Below are 14934 nucleotides of genomic sequence, written 5' to 3'. Positions count from 1 at the left end.
ATAAAAAAATATTCAAAGAACAAGTCAAAAATAAATTTCAATTTGATGTGATTTTGTGCAAAAGTGAACGGGGTTTGTGTGTCGTTCTTTCCGCTGGTGACTGTGCTCTCACTGCATGTGTTCCAGGAGTTGGAAGGAGGGAGAAGTGCTCATTTTCGACGACAGTTTCGAGCACGAAGTGTGGCACAACGGGACTTCGCTCCGACTTGTCCTAATTGTGGACGTGTGGCACCCGGACTTAACACCGGGCGAAAAACGGACTCTCTCGCCGATTTGATGTAGGTTTTGTACAAAAATAAAGTTTCAGAAAAATGCGTTTATTCATTCAAACAGCACAGGTAACGAGAAAACATGAAAAAGCAATTTGGCGATTATTAAACTACCCGTAAAACAAAGCGAACAAAACATTAACTAGTTTTAAAACGGTCGGTACGATAGGGGGAATTTCGAAAGTAGGTTTCTCTGCAAGTGAGCCCCTAAATACCCCCAGTCATTTATTTTGCACAAGTCGATGAGTCTCTCCTCCAGCTCCTTGGAGGGTTTTTCCTCTTGCATCCTCAAGGTGTATTTCATCACACGACCGTAGTGCTTATGGACGTGGGCGTGCCACATCATGAAATACACCAGATAAGGAGTCACCAGTTTAGAATCGTTCGTGTCAATAAAGCGGGATAGGGTCTTCCACATCGTGTTGATTTGGGACAAATATTCGTTTTTCTCCTCCAGCATGTACAAGCGACACAGAATGATACCCTTACGACACAAACACTCCAAGAAAATGTTGCGTTTTTGTTCCATCGACCTGAAAATCGCACTTAAAACCAGAACACGATACTCCAGTCAAATAAGCCTCTAAATCAAATTGCATATTTTGATATAAGTTCTTGTAAAAGAACTTTTCTAGTTCTTACCGATTTTGTATAATCTTTAAAAAACACGTTATTTCATTCTTAAAAAAAGATAAATTAAAATTTAAAACAACAGCCAAGAAATAATAATAATAATAATAATAATGCAATAAGAAACATAAATTGAAACATTTAACCCCTTCTTGGGGGACAAAACAAAAAATTCTTTGACTAAACGTTTTTATACATATACTTCACAGTAATTTAAATAAAAAATGCAAGTTTGATTGAAAGGCTTATTTGACTCAACTAGGACATAGCTTACGTTTTAATCTTGGCAGCATCAGGTCGCAGGTCGGCTTTCACGGCCGAAAATGCCAAAATCGCCTCTTCGTTAATATTTTCCATTGCACTGTTACAGACCCCAATGTATTTAAGTTGCACGTCTTTGTTAATCATAGTGACTTGAATATTAACTAAAAGGTTCGGGTAGGGCCTCCTTGTGTCAATCGGATCAACGGCTTGCAAATAGGCGGTGTGGAGAGGCAAATGGTCCGGATATTTAGCCAAAAACTCGTCATAAAATTTCTCCGCATTCAAAGAATCCAGTTTGGACAAAAATTGCGTTTTCAAGTCGCGAACTTGTTCCCGACACTCCTCCAGTTTATTTTTATCGCTTTTGTCCACGGTGGCGGCGCCGTTCGAGGACTTTTTGGGCGGAGAAGAGTCAAATAAAATATATTTGAAAGGGTGCGAGTCGACTTTTTTCCCCAAGTCGTCCTTACAATACGTGATATAACCGGTGAGGAAATGAGCCGGGTTGTTGGATTTAGCTACGAACCTACACTTTCATCAGTTGGGGGAAGCCCAAAATTACAGATACCTACTTATCGGCAGGTAGGGGAGCAATGTAGAAGGGCATAACGGTGGAATGCAGTCCATGGCTAACGTTTGATTTTTTACCAGCAATCGCAGCTTGTGAATAGCTACTGTAAACGTCAAGCGTAATCGCATTGCTTAACTTTTGTTGCAATAGCAACGGAACTTCGGTTAGTTTATCCAAATACTCCTTTTTCTCGTGTCTCACGTGGAGACGAATCACGTAATCGCCTTTTTCTAGTTTAATTGAATACTGAAATTTGGTGGAATAAAATTAATTAATTCACTCATTCAAAAATTGGTTTATTATTTTGTAATCCGTTGGACTTTATTAGAGTTTATTTGTCTTTGGAATAATAAAAATCTTTAAATGGTCGCCCGCCCCCGACCAATGACTACTCACTTTGAAAACTTTTTTTGTGTATTGAATGATTATCTTACTTTTTATTGGTTTCGGTATCCGCAAGGTGCATGATTTTCGCTTTAGCTCCACCCATTTTGTAAAAATAAATTAATAATTCATTATTAATTTTATTTAATTACAATAAATTGATTAATAAACCCGTTGTTTCCAATTGAATTAAAGAAAGCATATAGAATAAGAATAAGTAAATTAAAATCAATGCAAAAAATAAGTATATTTTACTCTACCTTAAAACGTTATAATCACAATAACACAGAAGTTTAATTAATAATTAATTACTTCTTAATGTTCAGTTAAATTTAGTTGCCATTTACTTGCAAACCTCAAATTAATAGAGAATTTAAAATTTCATTACGATTTATAACTATGAGGTACACATGTATAAACCTAATTTTTAATGATTTTCTGGGACTATTTATGTGATACTGGATTTTTGTTATTACAGCATTTCGATTCAGAAATATTAAATTTATAATAATCACAATCACAATAGTAAATTGTTTGCAGACCAATGGGTGAATAGTTAATTTTTTCTACCGAAAAAATGACATTCCTTGTTTGGCAACGTACCTTAGATGGATAAGCGTCTCCGCAGCCTAGGAGCTGTTTACTAGAGTCGAACAACAACCACAATTGCGACTCAAACTCCGACTCATACAAAACATCGCTAAGTAAAGCTATATTTGGTGATACTTCCGTTGCCTTAGTTAAGGTAAAATTGTACACTAGGAGAAGCTCATAGATTTGCCGGTTAGGGGGGATGACATCCCTTGCCGTAAGTGGCGAGACTTTCCCCTCAGCTGGCCTATAGAAATATCATAACAAGCAATTAGAAAAAAATCGACTTACTTCAAAATCTGGACGGAATTTTTCAAAGTGATCGCGGGTAGAATCTCCTCGCCTTGCAGCGACGTCACTTCGACTGAATGAATGCCATCAGCCGCGTGCATCGTAATCGACTGACAATTGGGCTTAACTCCATAAAACGAAATCGAATAGTCTAAACTAAGTTCGCCCAAGTTGGCCCAATACTTCGCAATGACCACCTCTAAGACAAAATTGCTCCGCACTTGGAAACTCATCACCGAGTCGACATTTGCGGTTACTGTAACCGCTTTGTTCGACTCCAACGTCTTGCAACTTTGTTTCGGTAGCAAATGCATGGAATGTACGACGAAGCGTCCGACTGAGCCCTCGTCCGTTGAAGTCATCCGCAGAACGGCCCAGGTGGCGAAGTGAGGCACCACGAAAAAGTGTCTCTTGATGGTGTTCGGTTTGAACAGAACCGAGTTGTAACTGACTGTGTGTTTGGGCGGTTTGACTTCAACCGGCTGGACTACAGTAACCGGGATTTTGAAAACTGGGCCTTTAGCCACGCACGTCACGTCGAAAGCTTCGATAAATGTGCTGTGCACTCCGACGGCTAACTCAGTTGGGTCGACTTTAATCGCAAACACTCGACTAGCATTCGACACGTCCAAGTGAGTCGGACAACTCACATACGACGCGTTACAAACCAGCGCTAACTTCATATTAAACTTAATTTTAACGTCCGGTTCCACATTATCCGAGTCAAGAAAGTTCGGCTCGACTGATATATTAAACGAGCAAGCACTCTTCGTCGGCTTCGACCGAATGTAGATCCCTTTCGAATTCGACGATCCGCAGCTGACATGAAACCTAACATTTCGCTCCGGCGCCTCGTGGTGCTTCACCAAAGCCTCGAAGCACTTATCAACTTGGAGCAGCCCACTTCCCTGGGCGAAAACCTCAACCCCGGTCAGAAAACACGCCGTGTTTTCAATCGCCCGTTTGATGCTGTACGGCGAATAGGGCAAATTCTGCTGATTCAGCCCCGAAATCAGCACACTGACAGCCCCCGCCACGTGGGGCGAAGCCATCGAAGTCCCGTTCATCAGCTGCGAGTACCGGAGGGTGCAATTGGGGACGGACGTGACGGCGCCCCCTGGGGCGCAAATCGTAACGCCGACGCCGCCATCTATGCACGGGCCTCGGGACGACCAGGTGAACGGCATGCCTTAAAAACCCCGTGAATGTGTGGCGTTTTTTTGGTTTTAGTACCTGGTAGTTTCTGGCGCATTGAGTACGCAGCCACCATCATTTCGGGCGAGACGTAAGCCCCCACACCGATTATTGTCTCCTGGCTTATGTCAGGCGGCGTGCCGATGGTGCTTAAGGCCGGGCCGTGGTTGCCGGCGGAAGCCACCCACACCACACCGTATTTGTTCACCACTTCGTTCATTAGGTCGCCGATGCGCCTGCAAGTAGGAGTTTGGACAAGTGGCGCAGTTTGGCACCAAGGCAGGGTTTTAGTGTCGTTGTTAGAACAAGCTAAATAATTAATCACTTTGGACAAGAATACCCAAAAACCTATGCCGTTTTTTAAAACGGTTCTAACGGTACTCGACGTTTTTTCTAGCTCTATAAAAAATGAATATTTCTCGGAAACTGTGGAGCAAAAACCAAAAAGCATCGGAATGCGCCTTAAATTATCTATTTCGCAAAAGTTTTCACAAAAAAATTTATAACTCGAAAAAATTCCAGCGAATTCTACGGTTAATTTTACGTGTTGGTTACGGTCGGTATAATTTTCCAGCTGTAAAATACCTAAGGCACAAAAAATATACAAAACTTTTTGGCCGAAATGTCGATTTATCATGAGATGGCGCTGACTAGAATATAGATGAAAAAATATTGTGTTTAGTTTTTAATACCAAATAGACAAATGAGAGCGTAATATGTTCTCAGCATTTTTACAATATCTTAAAAACCAATAGTAATGTAATTTTTTTCAGAATGCAAATCCATATAAAAATATAAACGACTAAAAAATAAATATTAATAAAATAAAACAAATTAAAACATAAACTGAACAAAATTTTTTGACTTATAATAAACAAACAATGCTTAAATAATATTTTGAGCAACAAGAATTCAAGAAAAAAAAAAGTAAAATCAAAAAATTGAACTTCGTTTATTCAAAATGTAGATACATATTACATACATGTATCTAAGTTTTTTATTACATACCATTTTTTCCATTTAGAACAGTTTTTTACAATAATAAACCGTATTAAATTCTATCTTTGATACGCATTTTTAAATGATATAAACTCCCATCTTGTTCTAATAAAAAAATCCTTATTTCCCATGTTTCAAATACATATATGACATCCATGAGATATCGATATGAGATACACGTTAAAATTTTCGATTTATTTCGTATTTGTGGTGTGTAAGGTGACCAACGTCAACAAACTCAAAATCAGGACATTAATAAGAACAATAAGACAGAGTGTAAAATATTGACATAAAACATGAAGAAAAATTTGTTGGTTGTACGTATTTTTGCATTTGCAAAAATTTTGCAATTTTTTTAAAATCTAAATCTACATTGCCACTAAAATTTTATCTATTGTAAGTTATATTGAACTGGCATTTTCGAAGCTATAAAGCAACAATTCCTAGGAAATTTAGCCTCATTTAGGGCAAAAAAGTGCCGATAAATCGACGTTCTCGTAATTTGAAAATTTTAGAAATAAAATAAATAAAATTTCTAAAAAGGTGACCAACTTCAACAAACTCAAAATCAGGCCATTAATAATAACAATAAGGCAGAGTTGTAAAATATTGACATAAAACATGAAGAAAAGTTTGCTGGTTGTAGATATTTTTGCCATCGCTATTTATACTCTAGGGCATATTTCATGAAATTATTTTTGATTATACAGTGTCCCAAAAATGGTATGACGTTTCCGTCCGATTAGCAAGCCAATATAGCGCTTGGCACCCTTAAAGATTGACACTTATCGTCCGTGAGTTGATTAATAAAGTGTAAGTGTGGCACGGTAAGTCCAAGTGTTATGCGCTCCTTACCCGCCGTCAGAAAAGTGTGCATGTTCCCCATAGCTCATGTTAATAACGTGAATTTTTTGCGTTTTTGAGAGCTCCATCAGCTTAATAATAGCCCTAACTAGCGCCGTCCCTGTCTCCATGGAGCCCAACCGCCCATCACCAATGGTAAATGAGGCAATCTGAGCCCCGGGGGCAACCCCACACTGCTCAGGATTATCGGGGAAATAAGCGGCGGCAATGGAGGCAACATGAGTCCCGTGACTCGCTACAACCCAATTTAAAAAAAAGCGCCCCCTCATCATTATACATACAACACAGGCCAACTAATTCTAGCGTATTGCCATTATCGTGAACATTCATACTGAAATTTAGACTGTCTCCGGGCGTCAGGGGGGCAAACTCGTGCGTGATGCTGTACTCCCCCAAAAGGGTGCACTTTTCGAGGTCCCCTTCTTGCGTGTCCACGCAACACACCCATTTCTCCCCATCATGGAACAAAATACAGTCATAGATGGGCCCAGCATCGTGGTATTTCTTCTCGAAGTTGGTCAAAATCTCAAGCTTCGCGTCCAGATCCTCCTTGATCAGCTTATCGGCGTCGGAAAGGGGGGGACCTGCAAAGGGAGGAGACCCTAACCGAATTGTTGACCAACCTCCAGAGATACAAACTTGGGTGTTTAGCGTCAAATTCTACCAGTTGTCTATTGATCTCAGCTACGGCTTTCCGGTGGTGTTCGTCCCACTTTTTCTCCTTGTATTCGGAAGCCATGCGTTCCTCTAACCGTTCGGGGTACAAGTCATATGCGTGCTTGAGCCCCAGTCTGTAATTATTTGTAGGGTTGTTCCACGTACTTGGAATCTGTTTCAGGAAAAATTGTTAAATGTCACGCATCTCCCAGTTTTACCTTCAAAATTCGGCCACTGAGCGTAGTTATTTGATTTTCGTACGGTTGTACGACCGTTTTGGTGTCAACATCGCCACAACCGCTGCAGTCAAACCTATGTATAACCTTAACTTTGCCATCGGACGTGGTCTGGAAGGATTCCTAAGCCGGGATTAACACAATACCGAACAATACCTGTAATCCCGGCGCTCCAGGATCGACTCCCGAATCGAGGATTCCAATAAGCGTGCCTCTGCCATCATATTCGGGGTATTTGCTGAGAAATGAGCTAACTGCTGTTTCCTTCTTTGGTAATAAGCCCCAAACAGGAAACTCGAGTTCGGTGGGAAAATCGGCCATTGTTTAACACTGCCTAGGATTAACGAGAAAATGACTTATCATTCTTAAAAACGGAGAAAACAATGAAATTTGCACAAGTACATATAACCTCAAAGAATAAAAGCTACATCAGCTGGAGAGCTTTAGAAGTTACTGACTAGGAATAAGCACCAAATGACAAATCTCGACTGAAATTTCCTTACATATTGTTTAATTTAGTTAAAATCGGTCAAATTGATTTGTTTTTAACCTAGAACCACTTACCTCCACGTACGTCACTGTTTTGGTCATAGAACATAGAATAAGAGAGATGGATAGAATGCTTCTCTGTCTTTGTCATGATTAGACGAAATTTAGAGCGGGCGATTTGAATAAATTTCTCCCTCACATTGCGAATTTTTTGCAAATATTCACACATATATTAACATGTAGATTGTTTTCGGTTTTTTATACAACCCCTAAGATCTTCATCTACACACTGCTATGTATTTTTTGCACATTTATTATTTTTATCATGCATTTACTATTTTTATTAAATAAAAATATTTTTTGTTAAAAAAATACAGTGCGTTTAATTTTAATTAAAAAAAAATCCCAACAATTCGACATTTATTCAAATATTTCTTGTTTCTCATAGGCAACGCGTTATACAATTAGCCCAAACTTGGACATGTCGGTAACGCAGTTTCCGGCAACTATATGAAAAAATAACCTAATTTTTTCGCACTTTTTCCAAAAAACAGTATTATCAATTGTGATAATTTAACCGGCTTTCCGATAAGTTTTTACATTTCCTAGTGTTGGTTTTTTAGATATTGTAGCACAATAAAAAAATGAACGAATTAGAAAAAGCTGAAATTGATTGTGCCAAAAAGGCTGAGTTGGTAAAGTCTTTAGAAAAGCAACTAGCGGACGCTAAAGCGGCATACGCGATGGCCAGTAGCACCTTAGAAGAGTTAAAACGGTTAAAATCGCTTGAAGAAAATCGCAAGAGAATAGCCTTAACTGAAGACACCTTGAGCGACTGGCTTGAGGAGAAGTTTCCCTGGTCGGCCCAACTCAAATCACTGCTGAAGGAAAAATTTAAATTTGACCATTTCCGGGCCAAACAACTCGCCGCCATCAATGCCACCCTCTCCAAAAAGGACGTCCTTCTTGTCATGCCAACGGGGGGTGGAAAATCACTAGTCTTCCAACTTCCCGCCCTCATAGACCCCGGTTTTACCCTGGTGGTCACCCCCTTAGTGTCGCTAATCCAGGACCAGTTAGTCGCCTTAGAGAAATTCAAAATTGAAGCCGCCACCATCCACGCAAGTACCTCAAAAAGTGAAATTAAGGAGATTTACGATTCAATGACTAGTAAAAAATCGGCATTGAAATTGCTCTACGTAACCCCTGAGTGGATCGCTCGCAGTAAAAAATTTATGTCGGTTTTGAAAAAGTGCTACGAGGCGAAGCGAGTGGCTCGCGTTGCGATTGGTAAGTTTTTGGGGTGAAAATTGGAAAAAATTCAAGGGGTGATTGGGTTTTTAAGACGAGGTGCATTGTTGCTCAACCTGGGGGCACGATTTCCGCCCTGATTACCCCTACTTGGGGCTAGTTCGCTCCCTGCTGGAGAAAGTGCCTTTTTTGGGGCTGACGGCGACCGCCACAATGTCGGTTTTAAACGATGTGCAAACAATGCTGAATCTTGAGAATTGTCTCATTATTACAGCGCCTTTTAATCGACCGAATTTGTTTTACCAAGTTTTGCCGAAACCGGCTACTAAAGACGGGGTTTTAAATTATTTAGAGCAACTAATGACTGAGAAATACGCCGGTCAGAGTGGCATTATTTATACTAATACCATAAATGAATGTATTAGTTTAGCAACAGCTTTAAAAGGCTTGAATTTACGCGTGGCTCCATTTCATGCGCAATTGGAGCCCGAACAAAAGAAAAAAATACACAGAAAGTGGTTGGATAACACGTATCAAGCTGTGGTCGCAACTGTAGCATTCGGAATGGGGATTGGTAATTTGTTTATAACGGGTGGCTAGAAAAAATGGATCCTGTTTAAATCTCAGATAATAAATAAACTAAAAATCGGAATATAATACATTTGGTGTTCCTCAGGGAACTGTTTGAGGACCTTCATTGTTTTTAATTATAATTGTATATACAGGATATCTTGCGAGGTAGTGCACATACATTAACCATAGATTAAGCATTAAAAAATATTACAAACACAAGTTACTGATACAACTCTAAATGACGATGCAGAAAGCTGACTGTGAGAATAAAACAGAATTTGTTTTTTCTGGCCTGGTAGATTTAATTGAAAAAATAATTGTGCAATTGTTAGATAAACCTGACGTCAGGTTTGTAATTCACCATGTGATTCCCAGAAGCATGGAAAGCCTGTATCAGGAGAGTGGTAGAGCTGGACGCGACGGCAAACGCGCCGATTGCATAGTCCTATTTAGTTTAAACGATTATTTAAAAATTTCAGCCATGTCCACTTCGCTAGTAGAAGAAAAAAAGGCACAACAAGTACTAGAATATTGCGTTGAGCGCCTACGGTTGGTTTAATTCATTTCGAGTTTGCCTTAAGTTCGTTGATGATTTTCCAGATGTCGACGCTCAATTATAGCTACATATTTTGAGCAAGTTTGGGAAACTAGCGATTGTAACAAAATGTGCGATATTTGCAAACGCGACGTAAAAATTCCCGCCTATTATGACCTAACGCAGATATGTAAAGACCTACACTCATTGATAGACCAAGCTAAAGGGTTCGACGAGAAATTAACTCTAATTAAACTGATAGATGCGTGGTATCAAGCCGGTCTGAAAAAATTCCGACTGTCGAATGTGGAAAAACCGAAAATGTCGAAAGAGCATGCCGAGCTCGTTATCGCCTTCCTTTTGCTAGAAAAATACCTAGCTATTGATAAGGGGTACACCATGTATTCCACGGTTTCCTACATCGTCAAAGGGAGGGCAGTCGGTGATGAAAAAGTCGAAATGTTGGCTTCGGACGGCATGAAAATACCGAAAAGACTGAAGGAGGAAGGCGATGGATCTCCCGCAAAGAAAAAACCAAGAACTGACTAACTGTATTTATTTCAATATAGAGTTTTATAAAGTTCGGTGTTTGAATCACGCAAACCCTTAAAAAACTATTTTCGTGTCGGTTAAATAATTAATGATTGAACAATTTGCCAGAAATATTGCAGAGGCCAGGTTTTAACTGGTCTAATAATACGAATTGGCGCCAGTCAGGTGTGAGTTCGAGGCAAAAACGAGGCGAATGTGTGACCTAAATTTGAAAATATTCCAGTCTCTTTTTTGATTTTTATATTGCCGTGTTTTATTGGTGGGTAATGAGTCTAAGGCTAGGAAACGATGTGTAAAATGTTTTTGGCAAGTGTCGTAATTGAGTTAAAAATAAAGCAACGAGGGAAAATATATTGTTTTATTTAAGTACTTAACCTATGTCTTCTTACAATTGTTATACATTTTTCTGCTTGAAAAAAAAAAGAGATGAGAAAATAAAAACTAAGTTATTTACTACAAATTCGATTATTTGTACATAAATAATATACACATCGCTACAATTAGAAACACTTTAATTTAGTAAAGCTGGTAAGGAATTGTACATCTGGTGTCAAAAAATACATATAACCCACTCTCTTTTGAAATCGATTTCTGAATGAACACTCCGATTGCAAGAACTTATAAATGCGATCAACACACATGGCAGGAGACTATTTATAAGCTTGGCTGACTATTGTCCGTGCACTTCACATATCAGTCCATGAAGACGAATTGCGACGCACTGATGATACGACGCCTGAGCGTCGGAGTCTGTAACTTGCAGAAAATCTGCTCAAGGGCTTAAAACTTGGTCCTTGGCGAGCGTTCAACTGCCCGGTACTGGCGTCTGATTGGCTTCAGCCAAAGCACTTTCCACCATACGCTTGTGTTTCCCGACCAGCTCAGGGAGATCGTACGCAATTGCCACATCCAGCCTATTAATAGGACACCCTCGGAAATAGGTGCACGTCGCGGAGAGCTGCTGGAAGTCGTACAGCGGATTCAGCTTGAAGAAGTCCCTATAGACGTCAGGATCCGGCAAGTCATAGCGCGAGATGTTCGTAAGAGTCGAGAGGCCTTCGTAGATGTGGTAATCCTGCGGGTGCTCGATTATCTCGTCAGCGACCTGTTTCCGGTTACCAAACACCGACTTGTGGTTGTAGTAAGTCGTCAAGTAGCAGTCCACCATTTTGGCATGGTTGCGCACACGAACCTGGAAAAACCGCGTAAAGCTCGGAGGCAAACGAAGGCCCGCTTACCGCAAATCTACGTGCGCTGGCGATTTTGTTCTCGATGCGTTTTTCCACCGCCGAGCGCAAATCGCGCAAGAAGGCGCGCTCCTGGGCCTGGAGCAGCCGCACGGGGGCCCAGGACTCGTAAGGGCGCGACCACAGCGAGGTGGTGTACATGACAGGGGGCTGCGGGGACGACATCAGAGGCGAGATGTTCCAAATCAGGGCGCCTTGCACCCTCATCAGTTCCTCCGGCTTGACTTGGTCGGCTTTGTTCAAAATGATGCGTGTCTGAAAAGAGGGATTAGCGGGGTCAGTGGGGCTTGGCCTGATACCTGGTGCTCCCTGCCCTTTAGTTGGTCGAGAATAGCCTCGGTTTCAGGCCCCACGTCTAATTTGGAAGGATCGTACACTAAAAATATAATATCGGCTCTGTCAATAAACCATTGGCAGGCGTCATTGAAGGGAAATACGCGCGAGACCTGTTTGCGTACTTCCAAGATCCCCGGAATTTCAACTATATTGACCTAGAAGTCACGGGTTATTTTAGATCATCAATTAGGGTGTGGTTACTTTTTCTAATAGTTTGCTTGGCAACCGCACGCCACGAAGCCGCTCCTCGAGACCTTGTCCAAATTTTTGCAACCCGGAGAACGTGAAATCGGCGGCTAATTGGGTCCCGTCCCAAATTTCCGGCTCTTCGCCATACATCAAAATGTTGAAATAGGCGGGAGACGGCTCAGCCCCCGTCCTTAGCGACGTTTCGTTGTACTCATTGTCCAGCAAGTAGTTAATAATCGACGATTTTCCGCCACTCCACGGCCCCATAAACAATATCAAAGGCTTCGAAAAAATCTCAGCATCGCCGAAATGGCGATTGCTCAAATCGCGATACTTGTACAAAACCTCCAAGGGCTTGATCGCATTCTCGTACAACTTTTTCAACTCCCGGAGCGTGATCTCCGCCACGCGATTGATGATTTCCTCGGTTTCGGACGACTCGTCGTCCAGTTTCAACAAGTGTTCGACGTGGTTCCTGTCCCTTAACTCGCTCGGTATTTCGATATCGAGCGACAGCTCCTCTTCAGGAGCCGAATCACCTTCTTCCTCCGTCTCCCCAGTTACGTTCTCTTCAGCTTCTTTGCTTTCTTCCTTAGTTTCGTCAGGAGAACTGTCGTCTTTTTCTGCACTTCTTTCATCACGACCTCCAGCTGCTTCAGCCTCTGCACTACCGCCCTGTTCACCGGCTTCCTCCTCTTGGCCACTTTTATCACTTTTTGTATCCTCCCCCGTGTCGTTTTTATCATCTTCCTTACTCTCGGCTTGGTCTTCTTTACTCGCTTTCTCCCCTTCGACACTCTCGTCAGTTGCTTCCTTGGTTTCGTCACCTTCGTGCGCTTCTGTAGTTTCGACAGACTCCGCTTGTTCTTCTACAGTTTCCACAGACTCAGCCTTTGCGTCTTCCACACTTTCGTGTGCGGTTTCAACGGACTCTGCCCTTTCTTCTTCCGCAGTTTCGGCAGATTCAGCCTTATCTTCTGCAGTTTCGCCAGATTCAGCCTTATCTTCTGCAGTTTCGCCAGATTTGGCTGTGTCTTCTGCAGTTTCGACAGATTCAGCCTTATCTTCTGCAGTTTCGCCAGATTCAGCCTTATCTTCTGCAGTTTCGCCTGATTCGGTCTTGTCTTCTGAAGTTTCAACAGATTCAGCCTTGTCTTCTGCAGTTTCGACAGATTCAGCTTTGTCTTCTGCAGTTTCGGCGGATTCAGCTTTTTCTTCGGCAGTTTCGCCAGATTCCGCCTTATCTTCTTCTACACTTTCGTGCGTTTCTGTAGTTTCGACCGATTCAGCTACACCTTGCGTTGTGTCTTCGTCGGTCGTCTCCTGTTCGTTTGGTCGTAATCAAGCAAAAAACATTACGGTTTACTTACCTCAGGTTGTTCAACGCTTACGTGTTCTTGAGTGTCCTAAATGAAAGATATTAGTTTTTTTTACTGGGGGAGTTTGAAATACCTCTTCGTCTGGGACGTTTTGATCGGCTTCGATGCTTTCAGTTCCTTCTTCGTGAGTATCGTCATCTCCTTCACCGTCTTGGTGATCGGAGTCGTCGGTAGTGACTTCTACTGTAGGAGGAGTATCTTCTTTACTGTCCCCGGATTCTGGAGTTCCTGTTGTGCCGGCCGTTTCTCCCGTTTCGAGCTCTTTGAGAGCTTTCTCGATGTAGGGCCGGCATTCCGATTCGGAAGGGCCTTCTGACTCTGCCTCACCTTGCACACCTTCAAAAGAGTTACTTTTTTAAGGAGTAATTATGGATTCACTCGGATATTTAATCTGTTGGCCCCCGGCCAAGCAAACAGCTGTGATTTTATATTATGGCTTGGAAAATACGATAGTGTGTAAAATTAGTTTTATTGTTTTAATTTACAAATTATTACCTTTCTGCATTCTTTATCGAATTGCAGAAAAATCGCGTCATTTTCGGCCAGTTTCGCGGTTTGGGGGAAGTTGGTTTAGTGTCAATTGCAACTAATGAGGGCTAGAAGGGCAGTAATAGTTGAAATTGTTTTATCCACGGTCGGTGTCTGATCTAAATCCGTAACACAGTCTAGGGTAGCCTTTGCTGGCGATTTGCCGATGTCGTCAGTTGCAGTAGGTACTTAGCTACTTTTAGATCAGCGATTTTACATTTTTTAAAATACTGAGCCACCTCTATATTTTTAATATTCCAGTAATCGGTGTTGAATTTCAGCCATTTTCCCGACTTGGTCAACTGCACAGTAGCCCCCAACTCCCCCCAAATAACTTACTCAAAATCGTTTAAATATTTACAAGACGCACCGCCGAGGTGAATTTATTGTCAATTTTGGTCGGCCGGTGTGAAATATTCTTATTTATAGAAATAAGTTTATTTGCGAAAATTTTTATTATTAGAAACTGGTATCGTCCAAAAATAACATATCATATTATATAGCACGAATATGTATGGAATCATGGCTGCCATCCACATTATATAATTTGTATGTTTAAACCACTAGAATTTCGCATCACTACCCCTGGGGCTTGCAACCACCGCGCACCACTTTCGAGCAATTTCGCAAAAAATCACTGCGCGCTGTTTTTTTTTTTCGAACGTACCCTGCAAGGTAGTGGCGAGGAGCGAAACTCCAAGAAGCAGCAAAAGCCACGAGGACCTCCGGCAGACCTCCATGGCGTGTGTTCACTACACCCGTCACATTAACGTCTCGCACTGAAAACCCAGATTACGTTGGGCCATCACATATCACCGCGACGCCGGCCAGTGGCGTACCCCACTTTTGCAACTTAGCGCTTTGCGCAGCTCGGGGGCTAGTCCCGCGGCTGGAATTGCGCCCCC

At 41.6% G+C, this 14934-nt stretch overlaps 4 protein-coding genes across 7 annotated transcripts in view; 2 read left to right on the top strand and 2 right to left on the bottom strand.

Annotated features, from left to right (window-relative positions):
* Positions 1-312, top strand: part of Asph (Aspartyl beta-hydroxylase) — a 64343-nt gene extending 64031 nt beyond the window's left edge. For all 3 annotated transcript variants that reach the window (XM_064359474.1, XM_064359473.1, XM_064359475.1), the window contains one exon: positions 127-312. In XM_064359474.1, coding sequence (XP_064215544.1) covers positions 127-277 — 151 coding nt within the window. In that variant the 3' untranslated portion in view covers positions 278-312. The remainder of the gene's footprint in view (positions 1-126) is intronic.
* TppII (Tripeptidyl-peptidase II) lies at positions 302-7624 on the bottom strand. Of its 2 annotated transcripts, none has more exons than XM_064359471.1 (12): positions 7515-7624; positions 7107-7284; positions 6933-7061; positions 6697-6886; positions 6339-6659; positions 6049-6292; positions 4234-4430; positions 3001-4189; positions 2722-2956; positions 1736-1980; positions 1174-1689; positions 302-802 (listed from the first exon to the last, which is right to left on the bottom strand). In XM_064359471.1, the coding sequence occupies exons 2-12, from the start codon at positions 7269-7271 to the stop codon at positions 418-420; spliced, it is 3816 nt and encodes a 1271-aa protein (XP_064215541.1). In that variant the 5' UTR covers positions 7272-7284; positions 7515-7624; the 3' UTR covers positions 302-417. The 2 variants fall into 2 exon arrangements, with proteins under 2 accessions (XP_064215541.1, XP_064215542.1); XM_064359472.1 differs by having other exon boundaries at positions 6339-6641.
* A 292-nt stretch (positions 7625-7916) lies between these two features.
* LOC657544 (ATP-dependent DNA helicase Q1) lies at positions 7917-10378 on the top strand. The gene is made up of 4 exons (XM_963999.4): positions 7917-8729; positions 8785-9264; positions 9596-9812; positions 9864-10378. The coding sequence occupies exons 1-4, from the start codon at positions 8084-8086 to the stop codon at positions 10345-10347; spliced, it is 1827 nt and encodes a 608-aa protein (XP_969092.2). The 5' UTR covers positions 7917-8083; the 3' UTR covers positions 10348-10378.
* A 316-nt stretch (positions 10379-10694) lies between these two features.
* LOC657463 (uncharacterized protein) lies at positions 10695-14855 on the bottom strand. Its single transcript, XM_963921.5, has 7 exons — positions 14697-14855; positions 13575-13837; positions 13493-13528; positions 12135-13445; positions 11897-12088; positions 11589-11852; positions 10695-11542 (listed from the first exon to the last, which is right to left on the bottom strand). Exons 1-7 carry the CDS (start codon positions 14767-14769, stop codon positions 11156-11158), a joined length of 2526 nt encoding a protein of 841 aa, XP_969014.2. The 5' UTR covers positions 14770-14855; the 3' UTR covers positions 10695-11155.
* Between the last annotated feature and the right edge of the window lie 79 nt (positions 14856-14934).

Source organism: Tribolium castaneum, chromosome 10, assembly GCF_031307605.1.
Source record: "Tribolium castaneum strain GA2 chromosome 10, icTriCast1.1, whole genome shotgun sequence".
NCBI classification, from domain to species: domain Eukaryota; kingdom Metazoa; phylum Arthropoda; class Insecta; order Coleoptera; family Tenebrionidae; genus Tribolium; species Tribolium castaneum.
Note: the sequence above shows the minus strand (reverse complement) of the source record. Positions and strands in the feature narration are given on the sequence as shown.

Coding starts and splice junctions, on each gene's coding strand:
- TppII (XM_064359471.1), bottom strand. CDS start 7,271: ATGGCCGATTTTCCCACCGAACTCGAGTTTCCTGTTTGGGGCTTATTA. Junction 2,957..3,000: donor AATTCCGTCCAGATTTTGAA/GTAAGTCGATTT, acceptor ATATTTCTATAG/GCCAGCTGAGGGGAAAGTCT. Junction 1,690..1,735: donor GCTCCCCTACCTGCCGATAA/GTAGGTATCTGT, acceptor ATGAAAGTGTAG/GTTCGTAGCTAAATCCAACA.
- LOC657544 (XM_963999.4), top strand. CDS start 8,084: ATGAACGAATTAGAAAAAGCTGAAATTGATTGTGCCAAAAAGGCTGAG. Junction 8,730..8,784: donor AGTGGCTCGCGTTGCGATTG/GTAAGTTTTTGG, acceptor TGGGTTTTTAAG/ACGAGGTGCATTGTTGCTCA. Junction 9,813..9,863: donor TATTGCGTTGAGCGCCTACG/GTTGGTTTAATT, acceptor ATGATTTTCCAG/ATGTCGACGCTCAATTATAG.
- LOC657463 (XM_963921.5), bottom strand. CDS start 14,769: ATGGAGGTCTGCCGGAGGTCCTCGTGGCTTTTGCTGCTTCTTGGAGTT. Junction 12,089..12,134: donor CAAGCAAACTATTAGAAAAA/GTAACCACACCC, acceptor CGTGACTTCTAG/GTCAATATAGTTGAAATTCC. Junction 11,543..11,588: donor CCAGCGCACGTAGATTTGCG/GTAAGCGGGCCT, acceptor CGGTTTTTCCAG/GTTCGTGTGCGCAACCATGC.